Source organism: Colletotrichum acutatum (genome assembly GCF_030867785.1).
Source record: "Colletotrichum acutatum strain CBS 112980 chromosome Unknown BDZ83scaffold_3, whole genome shotgun sequence".
Classification (NCBI taxonomy): Eukaryota; Fungi; Ascomycota; class Sordariomycetes; order Glomerellales; family Glomerellaceae; genus Colletotrichum; species Colletotrichum acutatum.
In genome coordinates, this window is record NW_026848997.1 from 709,496 (window position 1) to 729,954 (window position 20,459).

Below are 20,459 nucleotides of genomic sequence, written 5' to 3' on the forward strand. Positions count from 1 at the left end.
ATTATTTGTAGGAGCATTCGCTCATTCATAGACGGTACTACAGCTAGTACTCTCGGGGGTTATGCGCATCACGAGATGCAGCGGTACTGAAAAGTACCTGGCTTGCAGAGACACTCTGCTTCGATTTTAGTTGTACAGATACCACACCAATCGCGTTTCCTGACCCTTTCATGTTATGTGTTCCAGTCCCTCACAGCTCCTTCTTTGTAAATGCCGTCCTCCAGTTTGAGCTCTTCTGCGGGGGCAGCTGCCAGTTATTTACACCATACCACCACCTCCGGACCCTCGCACCTATCGAGCTGCCATGGACCTGAGCATTCTTGTTCCAGTGGTGCCAGCCGATGAGGAACAAGTTGTAAACGACGCCTTGTATCAGGGGCATCATCACCTATACCCGATCAGTACAGATTCCCACCGCGGCCAGATGCACCCGAGCAACCTACCTGATCCCTAGTAGTGATCCACGCCACCCGCCCCCATGTATCGGCCTTGGAGATGCTGTTGAGGTAGCTCTGCTCGAAGCGCAGGTCGGGCATGGGCGGAAGTTTTGCCGTGCGCGGCTTCGGGTTCACCACACTGCGGGGGATGTAGTCGTCGAGCTCATCATCGTCGAGATCGTCGTGGGTCTGAACGGGTTCTAATGTCACTGGCTCCTTCTCGGAGGCCGCTGTGGAGGGATTGAGATCGTGGCTCGGGGAGGGTGCTCGGTTGATGTGGGCAGTCTGTATCGTCTCTGCGATTTGAATGGGTACGGAGGAAGCCATGTTGTGAGTCTGGCTCTGTGTGTGTATGACGGAAAGGAGCTATAGCAGGTGGTGGCTTGAGCTGCGACTTCGGGAAGCTCTCGCGGGGACGGGTAGGGGCGCGTTGGGAGGTTGCGATAAAGTTAGCTCGTTAGTTGCATGGTCATTGGTCATTCATTAATCCAGCACACGGGGTGATGCTATGCACCCTTACTTGCATGCGGATCCACCGCTGAGGTCATCAGCCGTTCCGCCCAAAGAAATCGGTATCCGGACGGCACACTGAATTCAGTGGCCCAACTTTTAGCGGCACGAGATCGAGTGGGGTTGAATGGGCAACTAATATAGCACATTGGCTTTGTCTCACAACCTGCCTTACATTTTGCCTATCTAAACGGGCTGCAGCCTGCCTATTCTGCAAGACATCGCCGAACAATATCGAGTAAATGCCTAAGGGTATCTTTCTACTTCAGTGACTCACTTAGTTGTCACTGCCTTGGTGAGAGTGTGTAACGAGTGTTAGAAGTGCCCAAAGTCCAAAGACATACAGCTTTGAAGATGAACCATGGGGCGGGCGGCTCCAGCAAAACACGGTGGTACGTGTGAAAGCTGGGAGATGAGTGGCTATAATTTAGAGTGGCCAGGCAGTAGGCACCCTATGACTCGCTTGCGGTTTAGCGCCCTACCCGGTTTTGGGCGTACACCCAGCCAGAGCCGGATCCTGATGTGCGCTCCACGGTGACAGCACAAAAAATCGACCTACCTACGTGGAGCACCAACTTTTCTTTCCTTGCAACCACCCGACCGCATCGCAACGCATCGTTCCCGCCCGGAGAACCGCGCGACGTCGACGACAAATCCCTCACCGTCACGCGAACGCGTTCCTTCATTTTGTCGTTCCTCGAGTCCCTTAATTACCCTCATTCAAGATGTCCGACCCCCAGGCGAACGAGGCCGAGAAGAACGTGAGTTTTTTTCCCGTATTCCTACATCGTGGCCTCGGAGCCCCTCCTTTTTTTTGCCCCGCGCTTCGAGCATGCAGGCTGACGATTCCCTTTATGGGGTGCAACAAAGATCGAAATATGGAAGGTCAAGAAGCTGATCAAGCGCCTCGAGGCCGCTCGTGGTAACGGCACTTCCATGATCTCGCTCATCATTCGTACGTTTTTATTTCCCGACCGCCATGCCGCCGCCGATGCCCGGTTCAACTAACACCCCACTACAGCTCCCAAGGACCAGATTTCCCGAGCCGCCAAGATGTTGGCTGAAGAATACGTACGTTACGACTGCGACAATTACACACCTTTCGAGCCGGGCCGGTATTAACGAGACTTTGAACAGGGAACTGCGTCAAACATTAAGTCCAGAGTCAACAGACAGTCCGTGCTTTCGGCCATTACCTCGACCCAGCAGCGTCTTAAGCTGTACAACAAGGTCCCTCCCAACGGCTTGGTTGTCTACTGTGGTGAAATCTTGACCCAGGAAGGCAAGGAGAGAAAGGTCAATATCGACTTCGAGCCTTTCAAGCCCATCAACACCTCCCTCTACCTCTGTGACAACAAGTTCCACACCGAGGCTTTGGCCGAGCTTCTCGAGTCGGATCAGAAGTTTGGTTTCATCATCATGGACGGTAACGGAGCCCTTTTCGGAACCCTTTCCGGAAACACCAGAGAAGTTGTTCACAAGTTCTCTGTCGATCTTCCCAAGAAGCACGGCCGTGGTGGTCAATCCGCTCTTCGTTTCGCCCGTCTTCGTGAGGAGAAGCGTCACAACTACGTCCGCAAGGTTGCCGAGTTGGCCGTCCAGAACTTCATCACCAACGACAAGCCCAACGTCGCTGGTCTGATTCTGGCTGGTTCGGCTGATTTCAAGACTGATCTCAACGCCTCCGACCTGTTCGATAACCGTCTGGCCACCAAGGTCATCAAGGTTGTTGACGTTTCCTATGGTGGTGAGAACGGTTTCAACCAGGCTATCGAGCTTTCTTCCGAGACCCTCGGCAACGTCAAGTTCATCCAGGAGAAGAAGCTCATTGGAAAGTACTTCGAGGAGATCAGCCAGGACACCGGACGTGTCTGCTACGGTATTGAGGATACCCTCAAGGCTCTGGAGCTGGGTGCTGTGGAGGTTTTGATCGTTTTCGAGAACCTGGAAATCACCCGCTGGAAACTCAAGGACAGCCAGGGTACCGAGCATCTGTTGCACACCACCAAGCAGCAGGAAACCGGTGACCGTGCCATTTTCATGGACAAGGAGACTGGCCAGGAGATGGAAGTTGTCACCCAAGAATCCTTCCTTGAGTGGATTGCGGAGCACTACAAGGACTTCGGTACCAACCTCGAGTTCGTCTCTGACCGTTCCACCGAGGGCAACCAGTTCGTCAAGGGCTTCGGCGGTATCGGTGGTATTCTCCGCTACAAGGTGAACTTTGAGCAGTTGGCTGAGGTTGATGACGACGATGACTACTACGACGGTTTGTGACCTCTCAGAACCCTCTTGGCCGACTACAAGAAACTGACCATTCCAGATTGACCAACCGAGGCCCTCGAGAACGAGGGATCGACTCAAGTACCGTCTCTGAAGCATAACAGCGAAGAGGAATCCGCGCGCACAGCGTCGCAGCCCGCGCCCGCGCCCAAGCCAAACGTCGCCCATCAGCTCCTTGCAGACAGGAGCCCGATGAGCCCGGCTCATCTCACCCACCAAGTGGCGCGCCCGAGCCCGCTTCGGTCTGTTATGAAGGCCTCTTGAGTTGAGACCTAGTCTACATGTGAGACCATCTTGTCAGCCATTGCCGAAGCTGTGCAACTAACATGTGCGCTAGATGATCCTCTCACAGACAGAGGACACTCAAGAGCGGTCGGGAGGCGACCGCTTGTTGATCGCGACTAGATAGAATGAAAATGAAATTAAATGCCTACTAAATCCTTTCAGGCTCGCTCGAGCCTGTTCATTGAGCGTGAACAAATATGTCTGTACCACAAAGGATGCAGTATTTGTGTGACTTGCCACCTCAGCTCGTGCACCTAGATAGATAATCCTTGAGAGCAGCCCTGGTTCTCATTGAACAATGACTTCCCTGGTGTACACCCACGGTCACACTCTTCCTTTAGACATAGGTAGTCAGCTTGAGGCAGCACTTTCATACAGGTATTTTTATCCGATATGCGACTATAACCTATCAACTGGTTACATGCATATTCATGACCTCTCACTCAGTCTCGTAACATCTCACCCACTGAGGCGTGTAAGTCGCCAATGCCAACTTCAACATGAGGCCTCTCTTTTCCAACACCTTTCGTCGGGGATTCGCAACTCAGAATGCATCCTCGTCGGTAGAGGCAGGAATCGCCAAGATCCTGTACACCAGCAAGGAGATCCCAGACCACCTCTCCCCGACGCCCTCCCATCTCCTCAACCTCCTGTTCGCAGACATCTTCACCTCGTCCGCCGAATATCCACCAAAGTACCCATCATCCTCCGGGCCTGCGCATCCGTTACCGCAAGGCCACCACCTGGCCTATTTCCCTCTCCAATCGCCGCCCTCATGGCTGATGCCGGACGGCACTGACCCAGACCACTGCCCCGGCGCGCCGTTCACGCGCCGACTCTGGGCGGGCGGCGAGGTCCGCTTCCGAGAGGGCTGTGAGGATGAGCTCCGTCTCGATGGGCGCCGGGTCGGCTGTGTCGAGAGCGTGGAGGATGTGAGGGCCGAGAAGGGCCGGGTTTGGGTCGAGTTGTGGCGGCGGTATGGGGCGTCTGCTGCTGGTGGTCGTGGTGAGAGCGGACCGGCGGTTGAGGAGAGAAGGACGTTGGCTTTCCTTCCTGATGTTGATGTTCCTGCTCCGGCGCGGCGGAGTCTGAAAGGTAAGAGGCGGCCAGCAGCAAATTCATTTTTCCAAGCCGTGGGAGGAAAGTTTGGAGACCGAAAAAAGTACTGACATTTGAGACTGGGTTAGCGCCGCATAAGCCGACAGCGTCCCTCACTCTGACGCCGACGCAGAACCTCCTCACCAATTTCAGCGCGCTGACGTACAACGCGCACGCGATCCATCTGGACCCGGCGTGGGCCGCGCAAGAGGGTCATCCCGCGACGCTGGTACACGGGCCTCTGTCTCTGGCTCTGATGCTTGCGTTCCTGAACAGGCAGGGCGAGGGACAGAGCGTGCGCTGGTACGGGTACCGGAACTTGGCGCCGCTGTACTGCGGTCGGGAAATGACGCTTTGCTTGCGGGAGAAGGAGGCGAGTGCAGGGCAGAGGAAGTGGGATGTTTGGATTGAGGGTGATGATGGAGGGATGGCGGTTAAGGGGACTGCTACGACCGTTGGTGGCGTACGAAGTTGAGGGTTGGCGTGGACTCATAATGAAGCATCTCAAGCGATGCGCGTGTAGATGATTACTTGCAAGAAAGAGCTAAAAGTACATTATTGAACGAAAATCGGCCCTCGACATTCTCTGCGTGCTTACTCAGATCATCAACCCAGGTGTGTAAAACTACCACAAGTCCGGAACAACATGGACAGAGCTTATGGGTGTCTCCACGTCTATTTACTCGAGCTCAACAGGGGCGTTATTAACATTGATAGTGTGTCTCGGCGCCGGAGAAGACACCGGATTCGCCTCACTGAGGATGGAAGGCGAGGCTGCGGACACCAATTGATATTTACGTCGCTCCTCAGCCCCGGAATGGAGAGGCCGGTAGTTCGCAGGGACAGATACCTCCGGCAGGTCTGACATTTGAGCCCTCTGTGTCGGATCCTGCGACGCAGATATGGCGTCGCAGGCCTTCAACGCTCGCTTCTCCCGTATGAGAAGCCAAACGACAACGCAGACTCCAATCACCACCGCTACTAAGCCTCCAACGGCACCGCCTACGATTGTAGATATGTTGGACGCAGAACTCGCTGGCAATGTTGAAATTGACGGGGAGGCAGAGGTCGATGTGGACGAGGTCAGAGTGATTTTGGAATCAGGGGAAGCCAGCGCTGTCTGGGTGCCGTCAAGAAAATCGTTCTCGATCGACCACGGGACGAAGTCTAAGCTCGTTCGACCGCTGTGCACTTTCCATTGACAATCGAGGAGCGATACCCAACTGTCCGTGTCAATCTCTTTGTAATACGTCACGCAGGTCGGGAGCCATTTATCATCCGACCTCGTGCTGAGAACGTAGCTATTAGCCGTAGTTCTTGGGAATAAGACGAGATGTCAACGTACCAGCAGCGGGTATTGAGATCAACAAAGGTTCTACACTCGGTAGCTGAGCCATCGTAGCATGTGCGTCCAACGATGTTATCGCACTTCATAAAGCCATTGTCAGTTTGGCACGGTTGCGGATACTCGCACGCTAGAGGGAACGTTGCTATTTGATCAACGTCAGTATTCGAAATCCTATGATGGCTGACCTGGCTCAAGAGCCAAGGGGGCTTTTTGAAGACTTACTCCAGGGAAGTGTTACGATCCCGCATGTATTAATGCGCAGTGCGCGAGGCGCCAGCTTTTCTACCCGTAGATCGAGATTGTTTCCGGGTCCCACAGTTGTTGTTGGGGCCGCTTCGTACTTGCCGTAGTTCGGTGCCAGTGTCGGACGCGGTATGGGATTTCGATTCAAGAATTGGGGCTCCGCGAAAGCCAGTCGTAGCCAGATCGCCGCGGCGATGGCTACGAGAAAGAGAGCGCTCATCACTACTGTGGAGTAGATATAAGGCGGTCAGGCAAGGCTATCAGACAAGTGTTGAAGGATGTGATAACCTCCGTTGACCGGAATGTAGTGGTCTTGAAAAGTCAAAGTCATCAGGAAACAGAGAAACCAGCTTGGACCCCTCTCTTCGTCTTGGATCGTCTATTTTGAGGACTGTGCAAATATATGGAAGCAAGTTGCCGTGTTGTGCAACCTTCAAAGTGAGGCAGGTCCTCTAGAATTGTGTGATACATGGTTCGCACGTCAACACCAGCGGCCTATGTCTAAAGCGTATGCGTTGGCGAAGTAGTCCCAAATCCGAGCAATTGCCAGAGCCAGCGTGCGAAGCCGGGAAAGGAGGATACTAGCCACTCTTGCATATGCTTGAGTCAAGTGCATCTACTGGGTTGATCTTAAATCGGGGAAAGAATCGCCCAATGGTGAGGGCTCATATGAACTAGAACGATGTTCCAAAACCCATTCATATTCATTCTTAGCAGATTTCGTCATACAAAACCATAACGGATATACACAAGTCAATCTAAGTGAATGCCGGCATGCTTCGAATCTTCCTCGGCTTTGTTTTTCAATTGGGTACCGAATCTCTCATCGTATTTGGCTGATAAGCATAAGGTATGGATGAAAGAAACCAACCCACTGATCAACTCCTAACGCCTTCGCTCTGTGTATAAGAATAATCCCATGATCCCCAAAGCGCAGACATATGAACACGCAGTTCATCTATTGACGGCTCAAGTTTCTAGCTCTGCCGGTCTTCGATTGTCAACTACGTGGCTTCCTTGTACTTCAACTAGGGGGGTAGGCGAGGGCGTCGGCCCGCGTTGCGCCTTGTAAGGGTCATCGTGCTCCCCATACCCAGCTTGAGAGTAGTATGGCTGAGTATGCTGCGACTGGGAGCCCGGCGTCAAAGGCACCTGCGACCCGTCCTCCCTCGAGCGTTTTCTCCGCCGCAATATCAGCCAGACGATAACGCAGACGGCTATGGCTACCACGGCGACCCCGCCGACCACGCCTCCGACAATGGCACCTGTTGAGTTCGAGGATGAGCCGGACGGAGATGATGTAGCTGTTGCAGTGTCCGAAGGGTCTACGGTCCTGGTCGCGTCTGGATCGTCGGATTCGGTACCTATTACCATGATCTTCTGTCCACTGTAGGCAGGATCGCCGCATCGGAGCCACGTCTTTTGTCCTGAGTCGTCGGGCCTCAGGAGTGTCATACAATACGGTAACTGACTCGGACCTGATCGAGTACTGAAAGGTAGTTAGCATTTGAAAAAGAACTCCTGGGGCGCGATTGAGACGTGTGGTTTGGTGTGGTAAGCTTTGGGACGTGTCTGGTGGAAGAGTTCACTATAAATACATACCAACAAAGCGCCTTTTGACCTAGAGAAGACGTTGTCTGCTGGCAAACAGGCGCGGTCCCATCGAAACATTCTGTCTTGAGGATGTTGCGACATCCAAACCATGGCCCCGAGCTATAGCAATCGTTGCTGACGCATGAGAAGGTCTCGAAAGCTGACAGCAAGGAAGACATCGTCAGCAAACTCCGTGAAGCGCAGGAGCCATGGGTCAAAACTTACTTCCATTATCAAGGCGACGAACTCCACAGGCTTGGGGAGGTAGACTTCTGGCTTCGAGCATCATCTGCTTCGACTCCTCGCTGGGAGCTGTCGTTGGTGCCGGAGAAAGCCCAGCGCCGTGCTCTAGGAACCCCATTGCGAGTGTTTCTTGAGGAGTTCGCGCTTCGAGGCCCATGGCGAGTGTCAGTGGCAAGAAACCCGCCACCGTGATTAATGAATAAGGAAACAACATGGTCGAGCCGCCGAGACTTTCAAGTCATGAATTGAGCCAGGAATCAATGTCTGATGTAAAACTTCGCATCTGATTCTTGACGAATGACGACGAAGAGGAAGCGAAGGACCGGTGAAGTGCTGGGGAGACCACATTTCTTCTAAGTATCTCAAGGGATTTGACACGCGCGGGCCTAGGATGAGTGAGAAGTGGTCATCAATGATTGATTGGTGTTTCTGTCTCATACTAAGCCTCTTCCTGATTGACCAGCTCGCGAAGTCTTCGTCCAATGAGTATGAGGCAGTGTCGATCCCACGACGTCAATTGTCAGGGGTCATAGGGCGGATTCCCATCTTACTACGTCTAAAACGTAGCATCTAATATAAGTCTGACCTGCTATCTGCAAGCTGCTTGACCAGCCCTTCGCGGGCACTTGAGTGGTCATTCATGCCCCTTCAGCCACACGACTTTTGGCCACAGCAAAGACAACCAATCATCAATTTGATCAGAGCCGCTGAGACATTCTTACAGACAAGATGGGATCTCGAGGGATGCCAGCCATGACATCTCGAAAGATGCTCATGTTGAATACATGAATATTCACGTACTCAAGATCTATCGCTCCTTAGCAAGAATTGAGTGGATCGTGTACTGAAAGGGTAAAATCATCCGGAATTTCTTTCGGTTTTCACGTGTACTTCGCCAAGAATGTGATTTTAGCTGCGGAAACCATTTATCATTGCTCGGATCTAATCAAGTTGGCTCTCATCTTCCCAAGGTGTTACCCAACCTTGAATAAGGTGCTGTAGGCCCCTTCTTGCTGCTGCCCACGTAGAAGCCCATGGGGAAAAAGGGAATCAAAATGCAAAGCCATTCCCGTCTATCGTCCAAGCTCAAAACCATTGCGAAAAATATCGCCCAAAAAAGTCACCTCCAAATTCCACACAGAAGAGAGATGTCTCTCATCAGATGCAACTAAAGATCGGTTAGTAGCTGGGCCAGTGTAGTAGTCGCCCAAGCTCAACTCACTTTACTGCTGCTTCTCGCAGACTTGCATCAAGGGCCTCCGCAATCTTAGTAGCAGACTGCCAATTGCCCCATGTAATTATCCGCCTGTAATATCGTCTCGACCAGGCCAAGTCTCAATGATTTCAATGCCCTGAGTAAGCGGGTTACCGTCAAGCGTTGTCAATGACCTGTCTAAAGGCCCTCAACGTGACCCTCCATGACGATGTCTTCAATCTCAGAAGAAGACTGAGCCATGACGCCAGGATCAGAGAGAGCGTCGATCTCAGCGTGCCCTTCCATATCAGAGTCGACTGCGTCGTTCTTACCAGGGCCAAGATTCATGTTGGCCATGGTCACCTCGTTGACTCCATTCTCCTCTTCGGCATCCATCTTCGGGGTTGCGCAGACCTCGTCGACGATGTCCTTCAAGATGTCATTGCATGCGTCTTCGATCTGGATGTCGGACGGCAACTCATCTCCAAAGAGCTCAGCATAGCGCCGAAGCATCTTCTTGTTGCTTCTGACAGCCTTGTTGTAAAGTGCACCAACCATTCTGCACCCGACGGGTTTTCCACCAGTCTAAGGTTCATGATTAGCAAGTGTTGATTGTAAAAAGATTTCGAGTCTCGGTTTAATTGGCAGGACAATCTTACCGGAGGGGAGTAACTGAACGCAGTCTTCTCCTGAGTTCCAGCTCTGGCAACTCTGTCTGCCCAGCGAATCTTGGTCTTCAGCTCGAAGAACTTTCTGAATCTGTCGTACTCGTTCCGGAAGGTTGAGCAACAGGGACTCGGACGCTCAATACCGCGCTCAACCCACTTGCCGTTGTCCTTCTTGTGGAACAGCTTTGCGCCAAACCAGTACATGTGCGGCCTAGAGGAGTGAGACCGGAAGAACTTGAGTTTTTAGCACCACATGTCAGCTAGGACTCGATTCCAAGTTTGTGATAGCCATTCAAAATGGATATTTGCTTGCGACTTACGTAGAGTTCGTACTTCTCGTGCAGAGTTCCATCCTCATTCTCAGAGGATCGGAAGAGATCAACCTTGTACTCGAAGGAGGTCAGGTCTTTGGCGACACTGTACGATTCTGGATTGATACGTCAACGGTGTTCAAGCAGTAGGACTGGTGAATATTCACTGACCAGTACTAATCCACCTGTAAGCAGACGCTGCAGCCCGGGCCCTTTCGGTCTCTGCTTGGGCATCCCTCTTCTCTTTGATCTTCATAGCGTCGTATCTGTATTCCTTCAATGCGAGTTTCTTGTTGTCGCAGCAAGATTTGGCAAACCAACTCCAGCTCACAATATGAATCTTTCTCGCACCCTTCGTATTGCTTCTTCTCTCTGCTTCTTTGACTGAGAAATAATGAAAAGTAATTAGCTTCTGAACAAGACACCAAAGGAGAGGCGTGAACCGTGAAGGGGATGAAGGGGAAGTTAAATATTCGATAGGTTGCATGGGAGGGAAAGGTGACCTTACTTCGGTGGTGCTTCTTCTTGGACTTGAACTCCGCATCGGTGAACAGCAGATGGGTCGTCGTCTCGTCCAAGCGACTTGAGAATTTGCCTTTGCGCATTTTCGCCCACTGGACCACCTGCTCTCTAGAGCAACCACTAGGGAAGTCTCCAGCAGCGGTGATGACCAGTTTGTTGAAGATTGCTGCAACCATTGTGAAGGATGAACGTTGGTCGATGATTGTAAGTGAAGTTGGAAAAGAATAGGTCCCACTTGGTGACAACGGAACAAGACAAGCAAGGTCTGCGATGCTCCTGATGAAGATGAGGCAAGAGCGACTTGAGATTTCAAGTGAGGTAAGAAGCGTGAAGAGCTGGAGTGAGACTGCGCGAAAAAAGGGAAAAAGGGCGTTCTCGGTTGGGAAGAGCAAGAAGGGTCTCGAATGCTGATGATGAAAGTGAGATGAGGTCAGTCTGAGACTGTGATTGAGGTAGAATGGGTGAAGTTTTGGGATAGAGGGTGGGTATGAAGAGGCCGATCTGAAACTGTGAGTGAGGTAGAAAGGGCGTAGAAAGGGTGAAGAAGTGGAAGAGAGACTGAGTGGGAAAAGGGTGGCTGTTTTATACGTAGAAATTCGAGAAAGTAGAAAAAACGAGCCAGGACAGTAGGGAAGGAAGGAAAGAGAGAGGGTACAACTGGAGAAGCACTCGAAAGACTGAGAGGAAGGCGCGATAGATATGAAGTCTCACCATGCCTTCCGAAATATTTCAAGAAATCAATTTGATATGCCATCTGAAATACAGATCTGCAAACGCGACACAGATCGATCTTTATAAGAACCTATGGCATTTCGAGTATCGCCAATATTTGCCCTTCTATCTACCTTAAGGCAGGATTGTTTATTCAATAGAAGCAGATAGCCCAATTTAACAATCAGAAGCTTACATTGTTCACTTACTCGCATATCTCGGAGCAGTCCTGGCTCATGCAAGGATGTTGAAGTAGGGACTATTCGATAACTTCGAGGCCTGGGCTTCGTAGTAGAGCCGAAGCGCAGATATTCAAATATCACGGACAGTCTTCGATGTAAATCATTTGGCAGAGCCTCAAGCACTTATTCATTCAACGAACTCTCTATCTAAGGCTCTTCGCATTCTTGACAAACGTCCTAATTTTTTCCAAGCTCTGCTTGCCATCCTCCTCCACTCCGCTGCTCACATCAACACCTACGATACGGTCACCAAACTCCCCAACAGCATTGACTGCCTCGAGCACGTTGTCGGGGTTGAGACCGCCAGCAAGAATGACTTGCAACTCCTGGTCCTTTGCCAAGATTTCCTTGACACTGGAGACGTCAAGGAGCTTGCCTGAGCCAGCTCCCGAATCGAGCAGAGGAATGGTATGGTAGCCTCGCTTTCCGATGCCAACGTTGCTCGGCTTGAAAGCCCGAATGACAGGTACGGGGATCAAGTTGGCCCACTCAACGGGCTCGTTGCCGTGAAGCTGGACAATGTCCAGGTTGAAACGCTTCTGCTTCTCGAGAACCTCGTCTAGGGGCTGATTCTGGAAGATACCGGCGAGGAGCGGACGCGAGCTCGATAGCCTGGCGACAGACGCGGTATAGTAATCTGTAGCAGATTTTGTAGGGATGCTTGTTGGTGTGCGTGTGGTGGTAGGCACAAAGGTGTGTACCGCTTCTGAGATGGCTGAAGCAGTCTCGTCGGATATGCAACGCTTCGCACCTGGAACCAAGCAGATTCCGACAAAGTCCGCACCTGCCTTAATAGCTTCAAGAGCAGCCTCGGGAGTTCGTGTGCCGCAAATCTTGACAAAAAGAGGCTGGGTCTTGACTGGTTCAGGCTCAGCGTCTGTACCAGAACAGAGTTCTCTGATGAACTTGGTTGTGTCCGGCGCTCTGACAATAGCCTCCCCCACGAGAACAGCATTGACTCCATCGTTCTTGCAAAGAATGACATCCTGGTGGCTATTGATACCGCTTAAGGCGCAGATGATGGTATTTTCCGGGACCATGCTTCTCAATCTACTTGTTGTGTTCATGTCGACCTCGAAGCTCTCCAGGTTGCGGTTGTTGACGCCAATAGCCTTGGATCCAAGTTTCAAGGCTGTCGTCATCTCCTCGGCTGTCTGAACTTCAACCAACGGCTCCATTCCCAGGGAAAGAGAATACTTGTACAGCCTCTCCAGAAGTTCCGTCTCCAGCATCTTGACAATAAGCAAGACCGTGTCGGCGCCCGCAAGTCTGGCCTCAAGAATTTGGTATTCCTCAAAGATGAACTCTTTGCGGAGGATCGCTGGTCGGTTGGGCATACCGTCCAGAACTTGTCTAACAGCCCTCAGATCCTCGATGCTGCCCTTGAACCACTCGGGCTCTGTCAGCACGGATATGACGCTGGCACCTGCAAGCGCGTATTTCTTGGCCTGAGTCGGAGCGTTGATGTTGATGTCGAAAATGCCCTTTGAGGGCGAGGCTCGCTTGATCTCCGCCATGAGGGACACATCGAACGGGGTCTGGCGAAGGCGTTCAATGAAGGAGACTTGAGGCGGAGCGGCATTGAGATCATACGCAGCTTGAAGATCTGCAGGCCTTTGCGAGGGAATGAGTTTCTGAGCTGCAACAGCAGCCTTTCGGTGGGCGTAAATTTGCTGCAAGATGTTGTTTTTCTTGCTTGCAGCCGGCGCAGATGATGTCGTCTTGGCAGCGGCGCCGTTTGTCGCGGAGCCCTTCTGGAGCCGGCTGTTCTCTTCCCAAGTGCCACCTTGAAGTTGCAAAAAGTTTCGCAGCATAGTTCGGCCTTCTGCGGTGAGAATGCTCTCGGGATGGAACTGAACACCCTCAATGGTGTACTCCTTGTGTCGCACACCTTGAATGATACCGGGGGATCCATCTTCTGTCGCAACCCAAGAAGTGACCTCCAAACAATCCGGAAGTGTCACACGTGTACCGGCCAAAGAGTGATAACGGGTAACTGGAAGGCCTTGGCGCAGACCAGCATAGACACCCTTGGCATCGTGTGTCAAAGGAGACGTCTTGCCGTGAAGCCATTCCCCTGCGGATCCGACCTCTCCACCATAGACGTCAAAGATGCACTGCTGACCCATACAAACACCAAATATGGGAATCTTGCCAGAAAAGTGCTTAATTGCATCTCGACTGACTCCGGAATCCGTGGTGGGGTGCCCAGGTCCAGGACTGATGATCAACTGAGTTGGCTTCTTGTCAATCAGCTCTGCCAGCGTGATCTTGTCATTTCTGAAGACCGTCACATTCGCGCCTTCGAGAATGAGGTATTGGTAGACATTCCAGGTGAAGGAATCGTAGTTGTCAATCAAGATCAAGTTGGATGCCGTGGGAATTGGTGGCGAAGGGTCCGGATGCTGGGGTGAGTGATCGACGATATCTAAGGACGGCATTTTGGAAAGTGTGCTGAAACCGCCGAAAACTAAGTCAAATCAGCAGTAAATTGCTAAATTTCAATGCCTCTTGTCACGAAAAGTATCGCTTCGGTGGTAATGTCATTCGAGGTTTGAATGAGGTGAGTCAATGGGACGGGTTGAAATGAACATAAAAAGGCGGCGACTCACTAAAGTTGAACGTAGCACAGTCAATCGGAGACTATACTTTTACTGTGTTGATTGGTGGTCAATGTCACAGAGAATACAGTGCACAGAAACCCCCAAAAGGCAAGCTGCAATATACCCTGACAGGCCGCCCCGCCGCTACATCGCGATCCCGGCGCCCGGGACTGCCTATTGTGGCATTGTGCCTCGACGGGCGCTAAGACGAATTGGAACTAGAGCCAAATCCCGGAAAAACCATGGAACTCGAGCTCACTTTTTTTGGGAGCTCCAATCAACCACCTGCAGAGAGGCTGCAAAAGCATTCGCGGGTCCAAGTGTGTACAAGCGCGTCCACTTACTTTCTTTGCATCTCAGGCAACATAGCTCATCGCAGCCTCGCCTGATGCAGTCTGGACCTTGACTGCTCTGCCCAATCGACCTCTGCGGCAATGGCGCAAGTGGCAGACCGTCAATATTTTCCTCCTTTGGAGGAATGCTTGAATGGAGACACCATCATTATGTGGGTAGCCCTGCGTTTGTTGACTTGCTGATTGCTCGGAAAACTGATCCTCGAACTAGCTCCTGGAAGCTCATCGCAGCTGCACTGGCGGACAAAGATGACTCCAGGCGGAAGAGCGAAGCTGTTGTACAGTTCTTACAAGATGATTTCGTACGAGCACTCATAAAAGATCCGTCGACCGCCTTTGCGCCGCCGAGCGATCACACCAAGTCGAACTTCGAGACGAGGACCGCCGCCATACACGTCACCCCCAAACCGAACGACAACTTTGACATCAAAGTCATCAAGGAGGATGCGCAGTGGTTGAGCAAGAATGCCAAAGTCAACCTTGTTGCTGCGCTGCGCGCGACAGTCATCGAGTTCCAGTCGCGACCAGCAAGCCACCTCACAGGAACCCTCTCCTCCCAGGACATAATCAACCTTCAGGAAGCCTCTGGCGTCGCAAACGTACAATCGTCATCTTTCGTCCCTATCGCTGGCGCCGCTCAGGAAGCGGAGACGATCTGGGCCGAATTCGAGAAAGAGGAGTCAAGGCGACAGCGAATTTTCCAGACGTATCTTGCAGAGAGACGCCACTTTCTGATGACTGCTGCGTTGGTCCAGGAGAACGTGCTCTACACCCAACCTTCAGCGCCAATTTCTACGGCCGAGCTTCCGGTCACGACAACTCAGTTGATTGCCACGAGCGAGCGTCCCAAATACCTCGAGAATCTGCTCACGACCTACTTGCAGTATGTCACTGAGGCTATCGGTCGACTGGCCGAAGGGCTCGAAGCAGTTGTGGAAGACAGAAGCCTGCTGGGAGAAGAGATCGAGCTGGAATGGATGCGGACGGCACTCACTGAAGTTGTACACGCTTTGTCGGTCGTCTTTCAGTCAATCGATGGCAGCGGCGACGATTTCGTACCATCCGCTGTGGTTGGCCAGTGGTTTTCCCTAATGGATAACTATGGATTTCTCAACGGGATTACTGCCGTGAGTTCACCAAGGGTCAGACCTCTTTGCAACGCCAGGACTAACAGCAGACAGCCGACTGATGCCATTGCCTCCCTAATCATGCCCCTTAGATCTCTCATTTCAGCCATATCTATCAAGCTCCTGAACCCTACACGATCCATCGAGTGTCTCGCCGAAGAGGCCCCTGAATATCGCGGAGACGAGGATCCCTACATTACTGCTCCGTCAGTCTTGGAGCAAGTCCACAATGCAATCCTCGCCGCAGCCAGTGCCGATTGCGAGAGCCAAAGCCCCATCATATTTGCATGGACCGTCGTTGTCCACCGCATGTTCTACTCGCATCACGACCGAATCGAAAAGCGAGACGCGCTACAGAACCAGCGATCCCAGGAGACTTTCGAGGCTGGTGTTCTGATTCGGCCCACTACCGCTCGCCGTCTTTCTGCAGGGAGCATTGTTTCTCTCGACGGCAAGTCATTCGACATTTTCTTGACCAATGCGGGTCTGGACAAGGACTTGCAGGTTGTGGAGCAGCTGGCAGTAGCTGTCACATCGCATGGACGGGCTTATGAAGTGTTGTCCGAGATGGCACTGGCTATTGGAGCCTCCAGTGACGGAGCCTTCTCGGCGCTTCTAAGTTCCAGAATCCGGCTTTCGTATGTCGACTTCCTCAAAGCCACATACCCTCTCGTAGGGTATCAGTCAGACTCTGTCACCTCTCTCCTTTCGGTCCTGGGAGCTGGTCAGCAATATTGGGACCTTTCGAAGCCTTCGCTCCACGCCTCAAGCGACATCTTGGCCGAGGTGCTCCACGACGATGCTGCACTCGAATATTACTTCCACCAGGCCCTCAACCGTTATCCATTTGAGTTGCTGCCATTCCTCAACCTTTGCAGGACTTTGGCGACCTGCACTGTCGCTGACGACCGGATGGATACGGTAGTCAACCTATTGCGCAAAACCCCATCACTTACCTTCATTCTCCCCGATGACTACCAGCAATACGAGCTAGCCCAGGAGGAAGACAATACCAACACATTTTACCTACTCGAAGACATACCGCTTTTCACGCCTGCTACGGCATGGAATCGCAGAACGCGGGTAGACGATGCATTTAGGATACCCGCGGAAACAGTAGGACGCTTTGTGACGGATACGGGTCGCGTAGTTCTCATGGAGTATGAGCACTCTGCTCTTGCCTTGCTTGGCAAGAGGCTCGAAATCCAACTAGCACCTGAGACTTACCGCAGCGAGCTGGATGCGTTCCAGCCAGAAGAAACCGCAGAAACCATTGCTCTCTTAGCAACACTACTGCGCGCGGAGGTACTGAAGTCTGAAAAGCAAGGCTTGAGCGGCGAAACATCGCTCAAGTCGGGACAAGAGCTTTTGGAAGAGGTTGGTAAGCACATCTCCGGGAACAAAGACCTCGTGGCTGTTGTCTGCGAAACCATGGATGCCTACATGCAAGACGAGAAGGCGACCGAAGGACAGGGCATCGCAGTGCTCAACTCATGCGTTCAATTCCTGCATGCGATCCTGCCGCTTTGCCCCACGAGAGTCTGGTCTTACTTGGCGCGTTGCGAACTTCTCAACTCGGAAGCCCAAGCAGGAAAGTTGGCAAAGATCACCGGTAATCTTGACTTAGTTGGGGACCGATATGAACTATTGCTGTCGGCTGTGCGGCTTTTCTCTAGCCTCATTGACAGTGTCAAGAGCAGCGCTGTTCAACGCAAATCCGGCAACAAGCTGGTTGGACGGCAGAAAATATCAAACAACGTTTGGCTCGGCGTGGCGGACAAAGTCTTGGGCAAAGTCAGCCTCGCAATTGCTCAAGCCGCGGTTGACGTCTTTGAGACCTCTTCAACTTGGCGCTTCGGATCAGAGCTTCACAAAGCACTGCTCATTCGGCATGTTGTCCCTGTCATGGATCAGATCATCGAGCACACGTACGGGATGGGTGACCAAGAGAGCGCGGATACGCTGGCGGCTTGCTTGGAACCTGCAGCGTCCTACATTATCGATGCGTTCCTCTCGCCCTCAACAGGGTCTCTGCGGTTCCAGCCGCTCCTCACGACTTTAGTCAATGGTCTCCAAATCCCTGACTCAACGTTCTACCAAGATCGACTAGCCTCAGCTCAGGAACAGCTCACATGCGCTTTGCGATTCACAACAACCTTGCTACGTGTTGCGAGCTACCTGGACAGACCATCGGCGACGTTTGAAGAACACCTCTTCAAGACGTCATCGATTTTGGCGAGGTTATGTGCAATCTGCGAGCAATTCCGGCGACCAGCACTGCTACTCCTGGAGGCTCTGGTGCTGAGCGCTGCCAAAGCTCACGATGATCCTCCTTCTCTTCTGGGATACCTAGGTCCCCTTTTGTCCCGGTCATTTATCGAAGTCTTATCGCGACTCGACAAGCCCTTCCTCGTTACGAAGGATGTGCAGACAACGTGGAAGTTTTTCTCCACGATTGTACAGAACCGCCAGCAGTGGCTATCAAACTGTCTCTTGACAGGCAAGACGCCCAGAGATGCCCTCAAGGGCGTCAAGAAGGACGCTTCATCGACGCCCAATTCGGTGCTAGCGACAGCCTTTGCAAAGCTGAAGAAGATCAAAGAGTTGGAAACAGGCGAGGCAGTTAGGATCCTTGATTTCGTTGCATCATCTCAGAACCATTGGCCTTGGACAATCTTCACCATGCAAAAAGACTCGTCCTTCTTGGACTCTCTGCGCCTTTACGTCAAGGACCTCAGTAGCTTTACAGTCACAAGCAAGACAGATGCCGTCAAGGCTGCCACAGATGCCAAAATGGCCGCTTACATTGCCGAGATATTCGCCATGCAGCTCTATCACTTGCGGCAGATGGGCGGAGCCGACACATTCGCCAAGAGCCTGGTATCCGACCTGGATTACTATCTGCGGGATGGCGTAGAAGTTTCGAGCTACAATACTTCTCTGCACAGCAACTTTGCCAAGAACTTCACAAGCAAATACCCCGGTGTCTCGTTGGAAGCTTTCAAACGGACGTCACTGCGACCCGGTGAGCTTGGCAGAAGCTATTTCTATGACCTGGAGAGTGCAACTGAGATGTTGAGCTTCGATCCAGGCTGGCATGGTCGTCGCAACAATGGATTCCGCAACGAGATGGGGATTGCCAACGCCAACCTGTCCCTAGTTGACGCGCAGATTGTAAGTTTTCACTTGAACATTTGCCTGCCATTTCGGCCCGTACTAACATTACCGTAGTCGCTATTCCATGCGTGGGAATACCTGCTTCTTGAGCTTAGTAGCTCTCTTGTAGAAAACGAAACCATTGCCAGACAAATGTTGCAAGTTGCGCAGCAATGTCTAGAGGCAAACCGGTCTAACCAAGGCCCAGAGAATATCTTCATGCGGATTGTCGAAGAGCGAGCTGATTTGAGCTTGCTCCTCGTCCAGCGTCTTGTTGGCCGCCCCATTTCATCTCACGATGTGAACCAACTTCTGGGAACATTATTCACCATCATCAGCGCTGTCGAGGAACCCTTCAACCCGGACTCAATCTCTTACTACCGCACGATGCTCAAGGCCATCTACGTCACCCTGCGTGCATATAGTGCTGCGGAAAAGAAGTCCCTGGGAGCCTCGAAGAATGGAGGTGACGGCTTCTCGGTCACACTTACTCAGACTGTTCTGAATCTTCTTGACCGAGTAGTCGCAAAAGGGTTCAGAACTCTCGTTGCCCTTGTGCACGATTCCGAGGCTGCCGTTGCACCTGAGGACCTAGCTCTTCTTACGGCCATTCTGCAAGCTTGTCTTAACATGCCTACCATTGACCAATGTCAAACACAGATACTCAACATTATGGCATCATATGATGCCATGCACGCAGCGACATCACTATTTTCTTGGGCTGATAAACTTTCCATCAACGGCGACCCTATTTATGGCGAGTTGAGCTTGCTCTTCTTGCTGGAGCTCTCTACCCTGCCGGCGGTGGCGGAGCAGATGGCTTGCGACGGCTTGCTGAGCCACCTGACTTCGGCAGGCATCACCAACTTTATGCGCCGCGGAAATATTTCTCCCTTCTCAGAAGCTGTTGGACCACAGCGATGTTACAGCATCTGGGTCAAGGGTGTTCTGCCCCTGTTGCTGAATCTCCTCACCGCCCTGGGCGGAACGGTTGCGCCAGAACTGGGTTACGTTCTTAATCAGTTCCCTCTGCTTCTCAAGTCAAGTGTCGACCGATTCGAGGCGCCTGGCGCCAGTCGTACAGCATCGAGAGAGACGCCGCACTACGTGACGCTTCTTGCAGTATCAGAGGTGCACTCTCTGGCTCTGTTGACAAGAGTCATCGCCGCTCTACGGACTGCCAACAACCGTGATATCCCAGAGATCCACTGGGATGCTGCCTCCCTTTTGGAAAATATTGACTTTTGGCTATCGAGCCGCAAGTTGTTGCGCGACAGACTTCTGCCGCTGGGTCAGCGTGAGGTGGAGTGGAAGAGCATCAAAACTGGCGCGTCGGATGAGAATGGCCAGCCAGGAAACGTTCTGGAGAGCAAGGTCCTCTCGCAATTAGAGGCCGTGAGGGATGTACTAAGCGAAGACCTCGAAGAGTCTTGAGGAAGGATGAGGAGGGTTGTTGAGATAGAAATAATGAAGCCGGAGGGTGTTATCGTCGGCCACAAGGGAATGAATGAATTGGAGGGGAACAACGACA

The 20,459-nt window shown here is 52.2% G+C and overlaps 8 protein-coding genes across 8 annotated transcripts; 3 read left to right on the forward strand and 5 right to left on the reverse strand.

Moving 5' to 3' along the window:
- Positions 1-190: 190 nt before the first annotated feature.
- On the reverse strand, positions 191-764 carry BDZ83DRAFT_564947 (uncharacterized protein; the record flags this gene model as incomplete). Its single annotated transcript, XM_060503697.1, has 2 exons — positions 191-388; positions 444-764. The coding sequence occupies 2 exons, from the start codon at positions 762-764 to the stop codon at positions 191-193; spliced, it is 519 nt and encodes a 172-aa protein (XP_060371419.1).
- An 815-nt stretch (positions 765-1,579) lies between these two features.
- On the forward strand, positions 1,580-3,729 carry BDZ83DRAFT_247417 (peptide chain release factor eRF/aRF). Its single transcript, XM_060501910.1, has 6 exons — positions 1,580-1,708; positions 1,818-1,902; positions 1,969-2,018; positions 2,085-3,216; positions 3,271-3,513; positions 3,568-3,729. Exons 1-5 carry the CDS (start codon positions 1,673-1,675, stop codon positions 3,273-3,275), a joined length of 1,308 nt encoding a protein of 435 aa, XP_060371420.1. The 5' UTR covers positions 1,580-1,672; the 3' UTR covers positions 3,276-3,513; positions 3,568-3,729.
- A 286-nt stretch (positions 3,730-4,015) lies between these two features.
- On the forward strand, positions 4,016-5,088 carry BDZ83DRAFT_565305 (HotDog domain-containing protein; the record flags this gene model as incomplete). Its single annotated transcript, XM_060503739.1, has 2 exons — positions 4,016-4,610; positions 4,703-5,088. 2 exons carry the CDS (start codon positions 4,016-4,018, stop codon positions 5,086-5,088), a joined length of 981 nt encoding a protein of 326 aa, XP_060371421.1.
- A 99-nt stretch (positions 5,089-5,187) lies between these two features.
- On the reverse strand, positions 5,188-6,424 carry BDZ83DRAFT_787467 (uncharacterized protein; the record flags this gene model as incomplete). The annotated part of the gene is made up of 3 exons (XM_060515667.1): positions 5,188-5,902; positions 5,959-6,103; positions 6,184-6,424. 3 exons carry the CDS (start codon positions 6,422-6,424, stop codon positions 5,293-5,295), a joined length of 996 nt encoding a protein of 331 aa, XP_060371422.1. The 3' UTR covers positions 5,188-5,292.
- Positions 6,425-6,799: 375 nt separating this feature from the next.
- Positions 6,800-8,559, reverse strand: BDZ83DRAFT_247431 (uncharacterized protein). The gene is made up of 3 exons (XM_060501911.1): positions 8,023-8,559; positions 7,807-7,957; positions 6,800-7,693 (listed from the first exon to the last, which is right to left on the reverse strand). Exons 1-3 carry the CDS (start codon positions 8,252-8,254, stop codon positions 7,174-7,176), a joined length of 903 nt encoding a protein of 300 aa, XP_060371423.1. The 5' UTR covers positions 8,255-8,559; the 3' UTR covers positions 6,800-7,173.
- Positions 8,560-9,327: 768 nt separating this feature from the next.
- BDZ83DRAFT_688053 (uncharacterized protein) lies at positions 9,328-10,912 on the reverse strand (the record flags this gene model as incomplete). Its single annotated transcript, XM_060511287.1, has 5 exons — positions 9,328-9,820; positions 9,895-10,137; positions 10,224-10,330; positions 10,386-10,598; positions 10,723-10,912. The coding sequence occupies 5 exons, from the start codon at positions 10,910-10,912 to the stop codon at positions 9,434-9,436; spliced, it is 1,140 nt and encodes a 379-aa protein (XP_060371424.1). The 3' UTR covers positions 9,328-9,433.
- A 920-nt stretch (positions 10,913-11,832) lies between these two features.
- On the reverse strand, positions 11,833-14,130 carry BDZ83DRAFT_564905 (indole-3-glycerol phosphate synthase; the record flags this gene model as incomplete). The annotated part of the gene is made up of 1 exon (XM_060503693.1): positions 11,833-14,130. One exon carries the CDS (start codon positions 14,128-14,130, stop codon positions 11,833-11,835), a length of 2,298 nt encoding a protein of 765 aa, XP_060371425.1.
- Positions 14,131-14,726: 596 nt separating this feature from the next.
- Positions 14,727-20,362, forward strand: BDZ83DRAFT_565176 (nucleoporin subcomplex protein binding to Pom34-domain-containing protein; the record flags this gene model as incomplete). Its single annotated transcript, XM_060503720.1, has 4 exons — positions 14,727-14,797; positions 14,857-15,772; positions 15,827-18,946; positions 19,004-20,362. 4 exons carry the CDS (start codon positions 14,727-14,729, stop codon positions 20,360-20,362), a joined length of 5,466 nt encoding a protein of 1,821 aa, XP_060371426.1.
- Between the last annotated feature and the right edge of the window lie 97 nt (positions 20,363-20,459).

Excerpts from the sequence above, each read along its gene's own strand:
- BDZ83DRAFT_247417 (XM_060501910.1), top strand. The coding sequence starts at position 1,673 with ATGTCCGACCCCCAGGCGAACGAGGCCGAGAAGAAC. Across the intron at positions 1,709-1,817 it reads CGAACGAGGCCGAGAAGAAC|ATCGAAATATGGAAGGTCAA; the intron begins GTGAGTTTTTTT and ends GGTGCAACAAAG. Across the intron at positions 2,019-2,084 it reads AGATGTTGGCTGAAGAATAC|GGAACTGCGTCAAACATTAA; the intron begins GTACGTTACGAC and ends GACTTTGAACAG.
- BDZ83DRAFT_247431 (XM_060501911.1), bottom strand. The coding sequence starts at position 8,254 with ATGTTGTTTCCTTATTCATTAATCACGGTGGCGGGTTTCTTGCCACTG. Across the intron at positions 7,958-8,022 it reads TCGTCGCCTTGATAATGGAA|CTTTCGAGACCTTCTCATGC; the intron begins GTAAGTTTTGAC and ends CCTTGCTGTCAG. Across the intron at positions 7,694-7,806 it reads GGTCAAAAGGCGCTTTGTTG|TACTCGATCAGGTCCGAGTC; the intron begins GTATGTATTTAT and ends ACTACCTTTCAG.